At 37.6% G+C, this 17774-nt stretch overlaps 1 protein-coding gene across 2 annotated transcripts in view; it reads right to left on the minus strand.

The window, feature by feature from the left end:
• znf609b (zinc finger protein 609b) overlaps positions 1 to 17774 on the minus strand; it is a 56503-nt gene extending 38729 nt beyond the window's left edge. For both annotated transcript variants that reach the window (XM_079864930.1, XM_079864929.1), the window contains exons 1-2: positions 17329 to 17774; positions 7105 to 7973 (exon numbers count right to left, since the gene is read on the minus strand). In XM_079864930.1, the coding sequence (XP_079721056.1) occupies positions 7105 to 7848 (744 nt within the window). In that variant the 5' untranslated portion in view covers positions 7849 to 7973; positions 17329 to 17774. The remainder of the gene's footprint in view (positions 1 to 7104; positions 7974 to 17328) is intronic.

Below are 17774 nucleotides of genomic sequence, written 5' to 3' on the forward strand. Positions count from 1 at the left end.
ACAAACATATACAACAAACTCAGTTTTAGTCTCAAGCTCTTTACTGGACCATCATGTCATTTACTCAACCTCATGATGTTCAAAAGCTTGTGTTTGCTTGCTTGTTTCTACTGCAAAATTCAATGAATAGCAGCTTTTGATTGTCAAGAAACCAAGATCTCCCTAGTCATACACCAGTGCAATTGCTCAGCTGAACACACTTCTTACAAATATTAACATATATATATGAAGAAAAAAAGCTAATTAAATTATCCAAACAAACATAGCCTTCAAGTATTTCTCAGTAGAGAAGAGTTTTTCCAAGTAATTACTCAAGTAAACATCAATTAAGAGTAGTGATGACATCTTTTTTTGTCAATATTGATGTTATTGATTGAATCAATGATTAATGATGACAGTGACGGATCGGATTAACAAGATTCAATATTTTGACAATTCAGATTTTTGTTTACATGCACACACACATTACATTGGAAAGTAGAGATGCACCGTAGACTTACACCCGCCTCCTCTCACTCACTCGTCTCATTTGCTCCGGTTAAATAGTGCTTGTATTGTGCATAATTTTACTAATTCCTGTAGGTTTCATGTTCACAAGAGTGGCTTATTGCGCTTAAACAGTCAAATACAAACAACATCGTGTTAAAATGTCCATCTTGGCGAGTATTCAATTGCACACAGTCAGCTTTGGAACCTAACTAGTTGAGAAAGAAAACGCAAGTCGTGTAACAGTATATTGGATCCGTGCATAAACTCTTAAAGTGACAGCAGCCTAATATTCCTGCTGCTCTCTCTGTCATGTTAATAAAAGAACAAAAGACAAAGAAAAATCACTCACTACTCTGTCTTGACTGAATAACTTTTGGAACTAATTGTAAGCATTAATCTGTATTTGATTTTTACAATGAAGACTATCCAGTGTTATTTTACGATTTGATTAATTTCATTTCTGTAGCATTTCTTACCTGAATATATTGTATTGCCCACCTGAAAAACTACTGAAAAATACTGTGTTTATTTGTTTAATTGCTCTTATTTTATGATCTTTTTACTTGTATCTTTTTGCATTGAGGAAAAGTAGATTTTTGTTTGTTTATGCTGTCAATTATAGTTCTTTGAAAGAAAATCGGAATCGGCAGATCTCACAAAATAATTGGAAATTGGAATCGGCCAAGGAAATTGCAATCAGTGCATCTCTAGGAATGTGTCATGCTGGTACCAAATTACTACCAATATTATATAAATACTGCTACTGGTGAAGTTACTTTTTTTTTTGTATCAACTTGGTACCCAAGTACCAGCAATTTCTAATTCCCTACTTAAAGCAATACTTTAAGCAATACTTTAAGCAATACTTTAATCGGTGAACGATTAGCATTTAGCTTTGCATCAGTAGAAACCTGGTAGTATTTTCGAATGACCGTGCTTCCCTCCCTCATGTCCCCCTGAGACGAGAGATTTCTGTATTGTGTGTCTGGAAAAAAACCTCCAATGACGCAAAAATCGTCATTTAGCTCATCAGAGGCTTTCTGTCCAGAGGCGAGAGACTCCAGCCAGTAGGAGGAGCTCGTCCCGCATGTCTTCAACTCGCCCATAGGGGGATCTCACGATAAAACGCCGTCTTTTCAGTTTCCAGTCGACTAGTAGCCTAGCTGTATCATTTCTACCGATACCGCCCTCTGTAACCGGTAGGCGTGGCTTGGGCATGGCCTCGTAGGGCAGCGAAGCAAGTGCATTCTGGGAGTTGTTGTCTTTCATCCACATGAGCCAAAAATACATTTTCTGGCTTTTCTCAGTCTAGAAGGCTCCAACTTCTAAAATAATTTCACATTTCTGCTACATAAATGACCCAATTTAAATACACATTCATCTTTCCAGCAGTAAAATATCCCTTTAATGCAAAGAACAGCAAGAACATTCTGCTAAATAACTCATTCTGTGTTCCAATAGCTATTAATTATATAGGTGCTCACAGGAGAGAAAAGGGTGGCAGGTCATGGTCCCTGAGCTCAGGTCATGGCTGACATTTATTATGGAAACATGGGAGTATGGATGCATGAGCCTTTCATCTCACATGTGCACTTCGCACCCCTGAAGCAGCAAAACATATTGCACAGCACGTCCTCTCAACATAAAACATCCATAGCATTACATGATGTAATGAGTAACTGAGACTGACTGTGCAAGCAAGGCTCGATTCATTCAGGGGCTCCCATGACCAGAGGGTGTGAAATAGTGAAACAAACAGCAGATGAATGTGAGAAAGGGAAAGCATTTTAACAAATTTTTTTTTTTTTAAACAGATGAACAGCTAGCAAATCTTTGAAGATGTGTGTAAAAAAAAAATGTATATTGGTCTTTAATTTAGTTAGTTGATATGCAGTTAGTAGGGCCAGTGATATATAAGAGACTCCACAATAAAGAAAAGAAAACCAAAAAAAGTTCCTAGAAATATACTTATGGTCATGTAGATGTAATTAGAGCTGGATAAAATGAGGATTTTTTGTTTAAAATACAGATCATGATTCTCCCACAATCCTGAATAGACAACTAAAAACCAAATAACATGCCATTTTCTAGAGGTTCTGACAAAATGTTAATTGCTGCAGTCTATTTAAAAAATATTTAATTAACTTGAATTAATAATTTTTTTGAAACCGGGTTGAGTGAATGATTCAATGACACACTCATAAAGACTTATCTAGTTTCATTATGAATCAGTGTTTTTGAACGAATCTCTTGAATGAACGATTTAATGACAAATAAATGTAATGGTCATGTGTCGCCACCTACTGGTGTAACAATGTAATTAATACAATCTTTATTTTCTCTATTTTGATCGCTACAGTAGACATCAGTGTTTATATTCGAACAATAAACTTATATCTCAGTTCTTATGTGAAAATTGTAATTATTGTAAGACAAAAAATTAATGATACTGTGAAGCGGTTTCAAACCTACATGACAACTGCTCTCTCTGGATCACATTCACAACGCAGATCTGAATGTTCGCTGTGATCGCACTTGTCAAAGGCTTAATAGTTCAATCGCTGTCATTTAGGAATAAGATCATGTGGGTGTTTGAATCAAGATCGCATCTTGTAAGCTCTAATTATCCCAAACTATACCATTACGATATCAAGATCACCCTGAAGTTTCTGAGACGCAAGATTTTCATGCAGCATTCAATCCCAATACACATAGATTTGTAAACTGTGAACTAAAGCGGCGCTAGATGCTGCCTGGATTGTCTCCTACACAAAGAAACCCGACATCATTCTGTCGCTGAAATCTTTAACAATTCCCTCTAATCTTCTTAAAAGGATCTTTCCAGTGACACTAACCTCATTAGAGAGAGTAACTCGAAACACAATGCCAGAGCACAAAGATGTTAAACACAGCATACGACTAACTAAGCATCCTTGAATGGCAGTTCTTTATACATTCGGCAGTATAAGAAAGAAGTATGAATGAGATCTTGTGATTTTCTTGATCAAACAATAATGTTCCACTTTTCACAGCAGCCCCAAGGGCTTAAAGCATTGTGCTTGTCAAAATGAAAGAACTGCCATTGTAAAGAGATTCATGATGGTCCCAATGGCCACCCCCACATTACTTTATACAACAGCTGTTTTTGCAAAAGTTGTATGCTAAATAATTTTTAATTTCAGAAAAACAATGTGCTGCACATGCTACAGATTATGAAAAGTTTTCTACAAAAATCACAGCAAGTTCCCACCCTCATTCTGTACCGTGAGAGAGAGAGAGCTGTTCAAATGATCAGACCACATGCCCTAAACTGACTACACCGCATCCCAATTCATAACATCCACCCTAAACAGTCAGCCAGAGTAGGATTAGTGTGTCTCAAATAATGCACTGTATGCCAAAAGATTCCAGGATGAACTGTTTGCAGTGGATTTTCCAAAGTGTGCTTCAGGCTTATATTGTTCACAACCCCTTGGAGTTTGCAGCATTTTTTAACTCTTTTAACTGTGACGAATGCGAGGCTGAAGATGCAACAGTTTTAATAAGGATGAAAAATATATTGGAACCATGTTGGTTATTGGCTGATATTTGTGTTCTGTATTTATTTATTTATTTATCTGTAATGTTATTGGATAATGAACATGTGGATGCTCATTTCCACCATTTTTTTTAAATGTCCGATAACTTTTGCCATCATCTACTCTAGCACTAAATGGCATGGTGTTAGAAAATGCCGTTCATTTTTCTATTATACTATGCTATTTCTTCTTTCCTGTAATAGATCTAAAAAAAAAAAAGAGCTTTCATTTACCACCGTGCATGCACAATTACACACGTGATCTTATTCCTAAGCTTCAAATAAAGATTGTATCATTACATCATTACACCAGTAGGTGGCGACAAGTGATTATGAAACATGTATTTATCATTGAATCATTCATTCAAGAGATTCGTTCAAAAAACCTGATTCATCCAGTAATGAAACAAGTGAAGTGTTTGTGAGTGAGTCATTGAATCATTCACTCAACCCGATTTTTATTTATTTAAATAATCAAATCTAAAAAGCAATTAAAATGGTCAGAACTTCCAGAAAATGTTTTTTCAGAATTGCGGGGATATTGTGATCTCTATTTTAAACATTTTTTTTTTTTTTTTATCCAGAATCGTGCAGCTCTAATGTGCATTGATCAATTGTTTTTGAATAAAAGCCTAAATTAAATCAGTACATAATATAAAGTGATTGTGTTTCTTCAGAAGACATTTTTGAGTGAACTAATCCTTCAAATTAATTTAATTTACAAGCACCACAACATTGAGGAGGAAAAAAAACACATTGCTTATAGTGGAAGTGTGACCCAAATAATACTTTGTATTTTCAATAGTGCAATTAAGTGAATTGTGACGAAGTCCTGATTTCTTCACCAGTCCTCTTTCGCCTCAGTGGAACTGGGAGTGCTGACAAGCTCCTTAGTGTGTAGGAAGTTAAAGACTTCATCCACTTACAAAGCAACCCCTCTCCCCCCTTTCATTTAGCCAGATCATTTGTTCCCCCTTCTCTTTCCTCTGTCCTTTTTTCTTCGGCAGATTCGAGCAGAGCACCTTCCAACCCCTCGCAAAGCTACACCCAGACTCCATCGCTGGCATTTAACACATGATCTCTCCAACCTTCGTTTGGAAGCACTGCGGCAACTTGAGGCATTCAACAGTCCTCTCTCATTTATTCATTCCTTCTCTCATTTATCGGTCTCTGTTTGTTTATCCCCCTCTGTTCTGCCCTCTAGCTTTCTCTCTGCTCACATTGAGAGGTGAAATGAGGCATGCTGGAAATTTGCTGGCTGACAATGGAGGACAGCTGCTCTCACTGCTCAAGCCTTTCATGAGCTGAATTAGCAGTGCTAGCTCGCTCGCGCACTCCCTTCCCCCACCCTCACTGCTGGCTTTAACACCCATCCAGACATACTCGCAGTCGCCATGCACAAAGCTGAGGGAAACGCACCACGGAAAGGCTTTGTTTCACAAATCTGCCATTGCTCTAATTGCTGATTTTTTTGCCACCTTGTATTTTACTGAATTCCTTCTCGCATGCTGCATCATAAGCTAAAATCATTTTAAACGCCATTAAAAAAAAAAACAGTGTTGCACCATCCAAAACTATCACCAATACTAAAATTTAGAGGTCAACCAGTTGGATTTTGCAGACACCAAAAACAAAGGAGGGGAAAAAGCAGATTATCTATTAATCAGTCAATAGTTTATAAAATATGTTGAACGTATAGACATACTAAATGCATCTCTTCTTGGAAAAATTGGCCTACAGGAATTCAATTTACATTAAATACCAATGCGCAATTAACCGTCACAACATAAACTGCAAAAATTGACCTTTTTTTGCACAAATCACTGCATTCTTACTTCAAGTTTGGAATCTTTTAATTGCATAATATCTACTTGACCCGAGAACCAAGTCATGTGAACAATCACCGAGAAGCAAACATCTCTTTTTGTACTGATGTTTCCAAGAAGATTGCGCACTTTGAAAATCTGGGAGAGTACAGGATTTGGCTTTGATTTACAACATTTGGGTCATCAATATCTGAAATGATGGTTACCTACCTAATCTACCACAGATTTATTTTGTCACACCATGCGACTGAAAAGACAAAAAATCTTAGGGAGTGATCTTAAAATGGGCTTTAAAACCATCTCCAGAAGACATGGTAGGCTCTTTATGGTGACTGGAATTTCAATGTTGGCAAATCTACGCAACAAAGCACAACATTAGCAAACATAATCCTGTAATGAATATGACAATCCGCATTTGTTCTTTTAGTCGAACGGCATGTACTTGCAAAACATTAGGCTACATAATTAAGTTTTTAACACGGTGGAAGCCACAACTGTTTTTTCCACAGATAAAAGGCCAATGTAAAAGATACAAACAAACACTGTCATCACTTATCTGCTTAAGACCTGAAACTGGATTTGAAGCTTTAATTGGAATTTCCTTCCTAATTTTAATGATTCCCAGAAGCACAGAAGTTGTTCTGCTCAGATTAAAAGCTTGTGTAGATGCAGATAAATGACCTTCTTCCAACCCTTCCCCCACAGCAAGTTTAGGCCAGTGGGTTTGAGGGGTCTGAGCTTCTTTCCTCCCCTCCCCCCCCCCCCCCCCCCAAAACACATCTTTGGCTCCTGGGATTAACAGCCAAACCAGCCCGAAACTTCCCTCTATTCAAAGACCGGAACGACAGGGGGGAAAAACAAGCCAAACAAATTTGTAATGTAATAACGTTAGCATAATACTGTAAATACTGCTTGAATACGTTTTTATACACACTGTGATCATGCTAATTTTTTTGCAAAATATCTTTTTTTAAATGCCAGATCCATGACCCAACAGTTGAAACACCATGATTACCTTATTTGGGTAATGCAAGTTTAAATCTGGTCTTTCCATCACAAAGCACACACAATGTCAGAAACAGGAGGAAACAACTCAGTTGCATTCAGGAGGATTAGGTCGTTAATATTGACTCAAGTTATCAATACATCAATAACACAATTTGCAGTAGCTGCTAAATGGCTGAAATATACAAGCGGGCCATCCGCGCTTACCTTTTCATTTTTCATCTTCTTCAGAACTCTGCATTCCCCATCAAGCTCCTCCGGCTCGGATTTAATAGCTAACGGAGAGACAATTCCAACAGTTTCCAGAGCGTTATTCCCAAGTTGCTCTGTCACAGCAATGTCTGCGTTCTGCGTATTGTCAAAGGGCGTGTTGCGTGTGCTTCCAAACGCCTGAGCGTTCACAACTATCTCCTTCTCAATTGCCACGACTGCAACTGGTGCGCTTTCGCTTTTTTCTTTCTTGTTTTTCCCACTCGATACTTCCTTTTCCTTTTTGCTGTTTGGCACACCGCGTGAGGCCTTGGCGCCCTTCTCGGCACCTTTGCCCGTAGCGGAGTTGCCGCCTCCTGAACTACCTGTCGCACCGGTAACCTCCCCTTGGGTCCGTCCCTGATGCTCCTTTTTTGCTCCATCTGCAGCTGGAGACTTGCTGCTATTGTCTTTAGAATTTTTGTTGCGTTTGGATTTGGATTTGCTCTCTTTGCCCTGAGGGGCACTAACTGGGCTAACGAACTTGATATTGTCTGGCAGAGCCGCTACTGCGCTGGGTGGAGCTGCCATTCCCCCTCCGTCCTTGGTGCCAGACATCTCGAGTTTGTCCTTCTCTAGGTCAGCGTCAAGGTCGATAATCAGATTTCCAACCCCGATATCCCACTCATCACCGCTGTCGTAAGTGTCCACCGCATTCGAGTCCACACCTTTCCCGCCTGCAGTGCCACCACTTAGGGACATTTTAGTGCCAGCGGCCCAGGTTTGTCACAGTAACGTCTGATTTCTCAGACTGCCAGGGTGTGGGGAGAAGGAGAACAGTGGCCTCAACGTATTGATGTCAACTTCCCAGTCGCCCACATTTTGCCCTAGAGGAGAGACACACAAAGAGGGATTATCTGTCTTGAAATTGTACTCTGAAAATGAAACGGTAAGTGATGAATATGCAGCACTAAATAAGGACTTGGCTTACCACACAAGAGCAAATACACAAAACGCGAGCAATAACTTTGAAAAGCAGGAGAGTAAGAGTGTCCCAAACAGATGCAATCAATCTTTTCCATGTTAATTTGAGAAACTCAACAGAAAGGCATGTTTTCTTGTCATTATTTTCAGGTACACATTTTTATCTCATCGCATTTGATTCAAATTTCAGTAGCACTTTATTTTACAGTTCTGTTATTCATGTATATACTAAGTACTTTTGGTTACACTTTATTTTAAGGTGTCGTTGTTACAGTGTAATTATATATTTAAGTACTAGGATTAGGATTAGGGTTTGGTTGAGGGTTAGTTGCATGTAATTATGCATAATTTACTGTTATTACTATGGTAAGTACATGTAACATATGTAACACACTAGGGCTGTCACTTTTGTGAAAAAATCCTGATTTTTGAGACATATGTGTTCATTGAATCGATTGTAAAATCCATTTTCCATGTCTAAAGACGTTTCCATTTTAAACGCCAAATATGGGCAAATCCACGGACAACTAACAGGCATTAGGACGAACGTAAAGAGGGCGCTTGAGACGCGCTCAAGTCAGCAATATTCCTGTTGATTTATTGGCGTGAGGTTTCATGCACAATGACAAACAGGAGAGCAACATTCTCGAAAAGCAATAAGCAGAGTGGACTGCCATAACATCAATGAAAAACATTACTGCAGTCTTCAACATGCCTGTGTTTACGGTTAGAAAAGTCAAACAAATGTTGCCTACGTAGGCGATTGTTGACCGTAGCCTGAATCTGTGTCTGTATGCATGAGACTGTCTGAATACCGGCAGAATTCACATTTTTGTAGTAAAAATAGAAACATTATGCAGAAGTATAATGTGTGTTTGTCAGAGTTGCTGTGTGATGCACGTTCGCTGCGGGCGTATCGTGACGAGCTCCGAGAAAAGACCGTTAAAATCGATTCTCTATTTTCGTTTTCGAAACTTGTGTTGGTTGGTCCGATCGATTGTGCAATCGATTTTCGAACGTAAAGTGACAGCCCTATAACACACGGACACTGTAAAATAAAGTGTTACCGTACTTTTATAGTAATAACTGTGTAATAACTACATACTAACCATAATCCTAACCTCAACCCATGTTAAGTCCATGTAAGTAGGGCTGCTCGATTATGGCAAAAAACAATCAAGATAATTTTGGTCAATATTGAAATGATATGATATGAAACGATATGATCAAAGTCTTATTTCATTATACGAGTAATTTCACAATTATGGATAGGCTACTTCAACAAAAACTAATAGTTGGGTTAACTAATGTAGATTAATTAATAGGTTAACTAATGTAGACAATGTTACAGAAGACAAGTAAACAGAGAGCAATACATTAAGAACAAAGAAACGAATTAAACAAAATGGACAAAAAATATAGCTAATAGCCTACAACAGAAACTGAATGTAAATGTAAAAACACTGCATAGTCTTCACTGTATACACTAAACATAGATTAATCCTTATCAAAGCTACAAAAGTTATTCATTCAAGAGCAGTGAGTGATTCTATCTTTGTCTTTTGTTGTTTGATGAACATTAACGTCAGACTGAAGCAGGAATATTAGGCTGCTGTCACTTTAGGAGCTAATGCACGGATCCAACATACTGTTACACACACACGTTTTCTTTCTCAACTGTTTACATTCACTTAAGACATAATCAACTGTGTTTATGAGGATACTTCCCAAAACACAATTAAAATTTTTGTGTGTAGGCTATTAAACCATTTAGGCGAAGCCCACAGTATTCTTTGCTTATTGAAAGCACAGAAAGCCGCCTAGGAAACAGTGTCTCTTTTGCGGCTTAATGCGCTTTTAATAACACTGTTTAATATCAAACAAACATGTCCCGTAGTTTAGCAACAGTAGACTATATTTTACAACACTCACTTATTTGGCTGATTTGGATGTTAGGTTTGGCGCAGTGAGGAATGTGGCAGCGGTTAATAATAGTTTAACTCGATTATCTTTAACTCGATTATGTTTTCATAAACGTTGGAAGCCAAAATCAAAAATCAATTACGATTAATTGCACAGCCCAACCATGTAGTTACCTTTTATTACTCCGTTCTTTCTTGGGTCAGTACACCGTAAATGCATGTACTGTTAAGTTAAGTGCAACCAACATTCCATAACTTATTAAATCATTTCTGCAACTGTGGCATTTGACGATTCAGCGATGGCAAAACAAAGGAAACACTTGCATAAGAGTCTAGAAAAAAGAACAGTTTACCAGTTCTACTATTCATCCACATACAAGTACAGTTAGTAAAGATACATAGTTATACACTACAACCTTCACGGACATCAAAATGGATGATGATTTGGTGATTGTGATGATGGTTAACTTTATACACAAAATATTAAAATTTAAAAAAAAAAAATTAATTAGTCTAGTGAAATAGATTGGCCAGGACAATTAATCATTCATTCAATTATCATTAATCAATATTTGGCCATTTTACAGCTGTTTACACCCGGTGTTTTAATCCGTCTCTTTTGTCCACTTTCCACCACTTCTGTCCTGATTTCTTCGAGGGCAGGGTCTATGGGTGGGTAAATGTGTGGGCTTTTTCAGATCTTTCAATCTAATGGAAAAAATAAGCTTACACAATTTAAATATGAACGTGACCAGAGATGATGGAAAAACACACGGAGAGCATCAGCTTTAGTTTCTGCTCTGACAGCCGAAAGACCAGCCGAACGCTGTAGAGTGTGTGTTAGAAATCAGGAATGGTGTGAGAACATTGTGTTTGGTACGTTTTTCATCTTTAAACCAAACTTGGGTCTTCAGTCGACAAAGTTTAAATCCCGTCTGGCTAGAGCTCTTCCCATAATGTTAATAAAGAGAAGACGGTCTTTTGTGGCTGTTTGAACACATTTGATCACATGAGCGTTTACACTACGAAAGCAATCAGGTCGAATGTGTTTTCAACTAGCTCTGAAAGAGGTCAAACTCTAAACGTTTTAGACCCTGACCTGTATTTAGTGTCGTCCACCTGTGACCCGATCGACCAAATCGCATCTTAATACCTGGTGTAAACAGAGCCAAATATCATTGAGTGAAATTTCCTTCTTTTGCCAGTTCCAAAATCTGCCAACAGTCATAAAAACAGATAATAAAGAGTTTTATGTTGCGTATGGCAACTCTGCTCTCTAGATATCTGCATAGGCCGTTAAAAAATATATTATCACTTGACCACTATTCAGTTGTTAAAAGTGTATATCTTGCAAACAAGATTAACAGAGTTACACTGAACAATGAGCAAAGTTTAGATAACAATGGCAACATTTTTGCAAAGACATTCACTTCTAAATAGAAAACAGATCTGTGAAATCGTGAGCATTTTGACCTATATTATGTGCCAAAGTATTTGGTTAAGAACATGTGTCTGCTGAAATTGGGCTGCTTTCAAAGCCTGATGTTTGATGTCTAATTAAAGCAGTCATTCTTTAACACAGGTCATCTCTGCTTAGCCAGGGTACGGCCAAATAAGCCAACACAAGTCAAAGGAGCATGCACTTTGACCTCTGACAGCGTAAATAATTAACACTCAAGTCTGCAGCATTTGTCCTGCAATGCCAATGAGCTCAGAGCTGGAAAATAACTTAAGAAACCCGCTCACGCTAGATCTAAGCATCTGATCAACTCTTGTTACTCTATCCATATTTGAAATGCTTCACCAAGCTTAACTGCAGATCAGTTCAGCGAGCGGATGGCTTTGTTCATTAAGCTGGAGCTTATATTAGCCTTTCATTTACTTCCATATAAGTTTTCACAAGTCTCTAATCATCACAAAAGCCTAATAGTGGCATTGAATGTGAGCGCTGTAATTTCAGACACTAATTCCCTAATCAAGCATCTCGCATGAATCAATAACAGTGCTTCTACTTCCTACTAGGGATGAGTAGATCAATTTCGAAATACAAACTTAGAATAATGTTTTATTTCAATCCTCAAATAAAATGTATACGCAGTGTTTATTTCATTCCTTTAAAAAATGAGAGATACATATATGATACTTCTTATAAGTGTGTTAACAGGAAAACATTTTTGTACTTTGTTGTTATAAATTATATATCAAATTTTGGGGTTATTTAATAAATAAATAATTATTAATACAATGCTTAATGTCTAAAATTAGCCAAAAGACACTTTTTTAAAAATAAAACTACATCTTGTGCTTGAACGGACATATTCACATGAAAAACGTCCCAAAAAACGCTGGTCTCAACGAATATCCTAGTAAACATAATATGTTAGGCTATATCTTAAGTGAACAAACAGTTGAGAAATAAAATGCATGTGTATCAGTGTATTGGATGTGTGCATTCGCTCTTAAAGTGACAGAAGCCTAATATTCCTCCTGCCATCTGTGTCATTACTGTTCATCAAACAACATAAGATAAAGAGAAATCACTCACTGCTCTGGACTGATTAACTTTAGTAACTTTAATAAGGTTTAATCTACATTTTATTTATACAGTGAAGACTATGCATGCAGTGCCATTTTATATTTGATTATTCATTTTCTCTACCTGAAAAAGACAACTTTGCTTGTCTTTAACAACATATGAAATGTATATGATTTAGGAAAGTAGGTTTTGGTGTCACAGCCTTATTTATTAAGGTTTTGGGTCAATATAATTTTTTTTTTTTTTTTTACTGTTTTTGTGGTGGGACAAGTGAAAATTTTAGATACCATATTTTAGATACCAAAATATAGATACCATATTCATACTAAATCATAAAAGCTTTTTGAATCTAGTCTTACAGAAACTTCCTAAATCCTAGATTTGAAAAATGGTTACTGTTAGGATTCTAAGTTAGGATGATAATTGGGTTGCCATTTAGATAAAGATTTGTTTTCTACCATAACCGAGCCATTGGATTCCCTGTAACTATGCCTTGTAATGACGATAGTCCACCAAGAACACGGCGCAAAAGCTCGTGTTGATCGCAGGCCCCTTCATTGACGAGCAGAATCCCAGATGGTCATTCGTACGTCTAAAGACTGCAGCTGTTCTGCTGGAACAAACAGTCGAAGAGGTCAAAGTCAGTGTACAACATCTGCAGCTAACCTGTCTGTGTATGTGGACTCATGTTCGATCCCTCTAAAAGTCCAGGAGACGCACAGCTTATTCAATCCGCTGCATCTTGATATTTATCTGCTGTAAAATGACTAAAAGTGGCTAAGGGAACTATTATATTGAGCTAAGAGCTGGTGTTGCCAAGTACATTTAAGAGGCTAAATTCAACATCTGAAACACAGTAAAAATCTAAGGCATGCTTTTCAGTTTTTCACTAAATGTACAAAGGGAAGAATGATATCTGATCATTTCTTTTTATGTTCACCAATGTAATAGTGATAAATAGGTAGATTTCACTAAACATTTTAAGCATCTAAAATGATGCTTGAAGAACATTTCTGATAACGGTAATGCATTGTTGAATCTGTGTTTGGACTTCCATTCATTTTTAATTAGAGAGCTCTCTATTTCAATTGTTACTACTATGAATGCAATTGCAGAGCTCTTTAATTCAATTACAGAGCTCTGCAATTATACATATCTTTAATGATTTTTTTTACTAGTAAAAATTCAATTAGAGAGCTCTGTAATTGTAATTGTTACAAGTAATAATTGAATTGTAGAGCTCTCAAATGTAATTCTTACTAGTAAAACTACTAAATCGGCTTGCCATATACATTGTCAGTATAATAATATCAAATAATCAGCCCTATTGACACCACAATGTAACAAGGCTTCAAAAGCAGATAGAGAATAACATTCATCTGCATTAGAAAGATAAAGCACAATCGCACCAAAGTGCATAACAGAGCACTTGTAACGTGCAATAAAGATCGAAACGCTGAACTGAATGATGCGCATAGCTTGAGCGGTGACAACTGTAAATTCATAATGAGAGTATGGATCTTTCTGAGCATTCACAAACATTACAGCGAGAGCTACAGCAATGCATCTCTATTCCACCGGCTCGGACATATTGATTTCCCTGGACTATCCCGACACAGGATCAGAGAACGTTCAATATCAAAGCTTGGAGCGCTACGCTATATATATATGGGCTGAAAAACATTTTACAAAAACATCTGTCTAGACCAAAGCTGAGCAAAAGTTTTCCAGTGTAAAGTATGGAGAGTAAACAACATCTAGCTCTGGCCTGCAGACAAAACTCAACTCAACAGCTCATAAAGAGAGAAAACAATGTGTCTGAGATCCAGGAAATAGATTCGCCCTCCGGCTGACTGCCAACTCATCTCCACATGAGCACTCTACAACATTATCACTGATAAAAGCCAATCGTATTGAAAGCAGATGATAGAAAATGTCACATATTTGCCTGTATTTGGTGTCAAGCCTCCATTCATAATATTGCAATTTTCTGGGGACATAGTGTCACAAACATTTTTCTTTGAAGTATTACCAGTACCGTCTAATAGTGCTGCAGTCGTGACGTCAAAACCCGCCAGTGGTTCCCTCCAGATTTCCCTATGGGTTTTTATAATGAGGTTTTGAGTAAAATAAGCTCTGTGTTAAACGTAATTTGACGATACTTGGATGTTTTGTTCCACGACGCAAATTACACACACTTACACACCAAACGTGTGTAATTTATGTTGTAGAATAAAACATCCAAGTATCGTCAACTTATGTTTAACACACACTAGAGCTGCATGATTCTGGATAAACTGGGAATCATGATTTTTCCGTTTCACACAGAGATCACTAAACTAAACGAAATATCATGCAGGCCTAATTTACTAGAGGCTTTGACACATTTTAATTGCAACAGTCTATTTAAAATGTTTAATTAATCTGAATAAACTATTAAAAAAAAAACAGGTTAAATGAATGATTCAACGACTCACTCATAAACACTTCACTTGTTTCATTACTGGATGAATCAGTGTTTTTGAACGCATCTCTTGAATGATGAATTCAATGCCAAATACATGTTTAACAGTCCCTTGTCGCCACCTACTGGTGTAACGATGTAATGATATAATCTTTATTTGAAGCGTCAAGTGCTTTCAGGAGATGATTTGCTCTATTGTGATCACTACCGTACTGTAGACATCAGTGTTGATATCCGAACTATAAACTTTTATCCCAATTGTTCTGCGAAATGAATATTTGTAACACAGAAATAACAAAACTGTGTGCGGTTTCATACCTATACGTGACATTTGCTCTGGTTCAGCACAACGCAGGTTTGAGTGATTTGATTCCATAGACAGGCGAATCGTTGTCATTTGGGAATGAGATTAATCACGCAGCTCTACCGCAGACCTTATTTTTCTCATAAATTGAAAAAAAAAACATTAAAAAATCCTTTGTGGGAACACTTAAAATTAGTCTTCCGGGTTCAATGGACTTCTATATAGAACACTAGGGTTCTTGGCTCAATTTTAAAGGACCCTGTATGGCAAAAATGAGAGGATATAGGGATAAACAAGGAGAAAAGTTTAAATGATTGCATAATCCTTTTATGTTTAACAGGTTATTCTAGAGACAAATATTTTTACGAGCTGTTTCATTCATAAAATTGAATCACAATAACAAATGAATGACAACTAAATCCATTGAATGATCCCATGATGGGAACCCATGGAAGGTTCTATATAAAAGCACCTGACATAAGCTTTTATATAGAACCAGATGATGATGTGTGGCCAATAGAAATGAGCCATATGATCGTGCTTCACTGACTGTATTAACATACTGTGTTTCCAAAAGAAGGAAATTGTAAACAAAACACTTAATATGAAACCCAAGTTCATTAAATGATTTTCTGAACAAACATCTTCGACTTATCTTGAGGATGTCAGCAGGTGTCTGCTCCAACTCTTCAAATAGCCCATTTTATAACAGACCACATAAAGTCTGGGGTTTCTTCTGAAAGCTGATTATTTCCATATGCTATTTATTATGGTTTCCCTGCTTGTCTTTTTATTTGAGGCTACTTGATATCTGTGCTAATTCTTTAAACATTACAACAGAGCAAATGCATTTCAATTGCATTCACACACATACTGAATAGTGCACAATAGGTTCCCCTAGCTAGTAGTGCAGTCCATGGACTGAATAAATCTAGATGATATTAACACACCAAGGTATTTACATGGATGTGGTATGTCAAAGAATACCATGGTGTTTATATGGTACCAACATCTGAAACCATCAGAAAATGGTACAAAATGGACAATGAAAGGAAAACATACACCAACCTTTTTTTTTGTTAGCGTTCAGAGCCAAAATAGACTTTTATGAAATTAAAAGGAGAAAATGAAAAGTGTTTCCCTATAGCCTGCAGCAAAACAAATAATTTTCAATTTATATGAAAGATTCTACAATTATGTTTTGACATAGCATCCCATTATAAACAGCCCATGAAAACTAGAATGAGTGTAAGATTAGTTGAAGAGCTAATAATCCCCATCATAATGCTAACTACTGGAAAAACTTGTGGACTTGTTACGATTATTTAGCATCAGTGGGAAAATCAAGCAAGCGGATAAGATAGAAATATGGCATCAAATGTTAATAACACAGTACTTACATAAACCATGTAATTTACATTGTAATCGAATATACTTGAAAGAAAACCACTTGGTACTATCATGGTTCGCGTCCAAAAACCATGATATAATCATGATACCATGTCTAAAACCTTTTGTTAGTGTATGAGCACTGCTCTGAAGACGTGTGACTGTTGAAGGTTGTATTATCTGGAGTGAGTTCTGTGTTGGAGCAGTGATTCACTGCGAATATTCTGATACTCGCACGCATCCTTTGACATTCATAACAGACTCGAGCTCTTCCACAGAGAACTGCAACTCCAGCATAAACAAACCACAGCCGTTTTAAGCACTGTCGGGGTGTTTATGGACTCGCAACCCGTTTATTTGTGCTCGTAATCGAGTAAACTGGGACTCGTTGTTCGATTCGCCGCACCTAACGCGCTGTTCGAGCGCATTGATCCGCGACGCGTTGCTCTTAAGGAAATGACTCTCTAAGATGGTCAAAGCATGTGTGAGCCATGACAACCGAGCTAAGCTAACGGGCTAAAGCACCTCCAGTCTCCATCTGCACCAATAAAACACCACCCCCTACCCACACACACACACACACACACACACACACACACACACACACACACAAAAGAAATGCATTAATCCCAGCGTCACTTACCCCACACGCGAACCCCTATCCAGAGAATACTTATGTACATTCCATAGAGGAAGGTGGAAAGGCCTCTGGATTTGCGCACGGAATTCCAAAAATGATCCCAAAGCAGTGCACTTCCCAACACATCCAGCAACTAGAGAAAAGGAAGGCCAGCAGCCATCACACTCCTAAAGATCCCGTTCAGAAATGCAAACACTGCCCTGAAACTGGCATCGCAGGATCGAAATCTCACAGCTTTCTTCAAATACGTCTTTCTTAAACTCCAAGACGATAAATCCAACATCTCGGCACGTCCATTTTCACGTATATTCATTCATTTTTTCCCTTGAGTTGAGTCCTAGATCCCTCGCTCCTTTCAGTAAGGGGGATACAATGTAACTAAAGGGCAGGAGGAGGAAGCGCCATGAAATCCAGGAGAATGATCCGGATGGATTGAACCCTGCGCGCGC

Source organism: Squalius cephalus (genome assembly GCF_949319135.1).
Source record: "Squalius cephalus genome assembly, chromosome: 3".
Lineage (NCBI taxonomy): Eukaryota > Metazoa > Chordata > Actinopteri > Cypriniformes > Leuciscidae > Squalius > Squalius cephalus.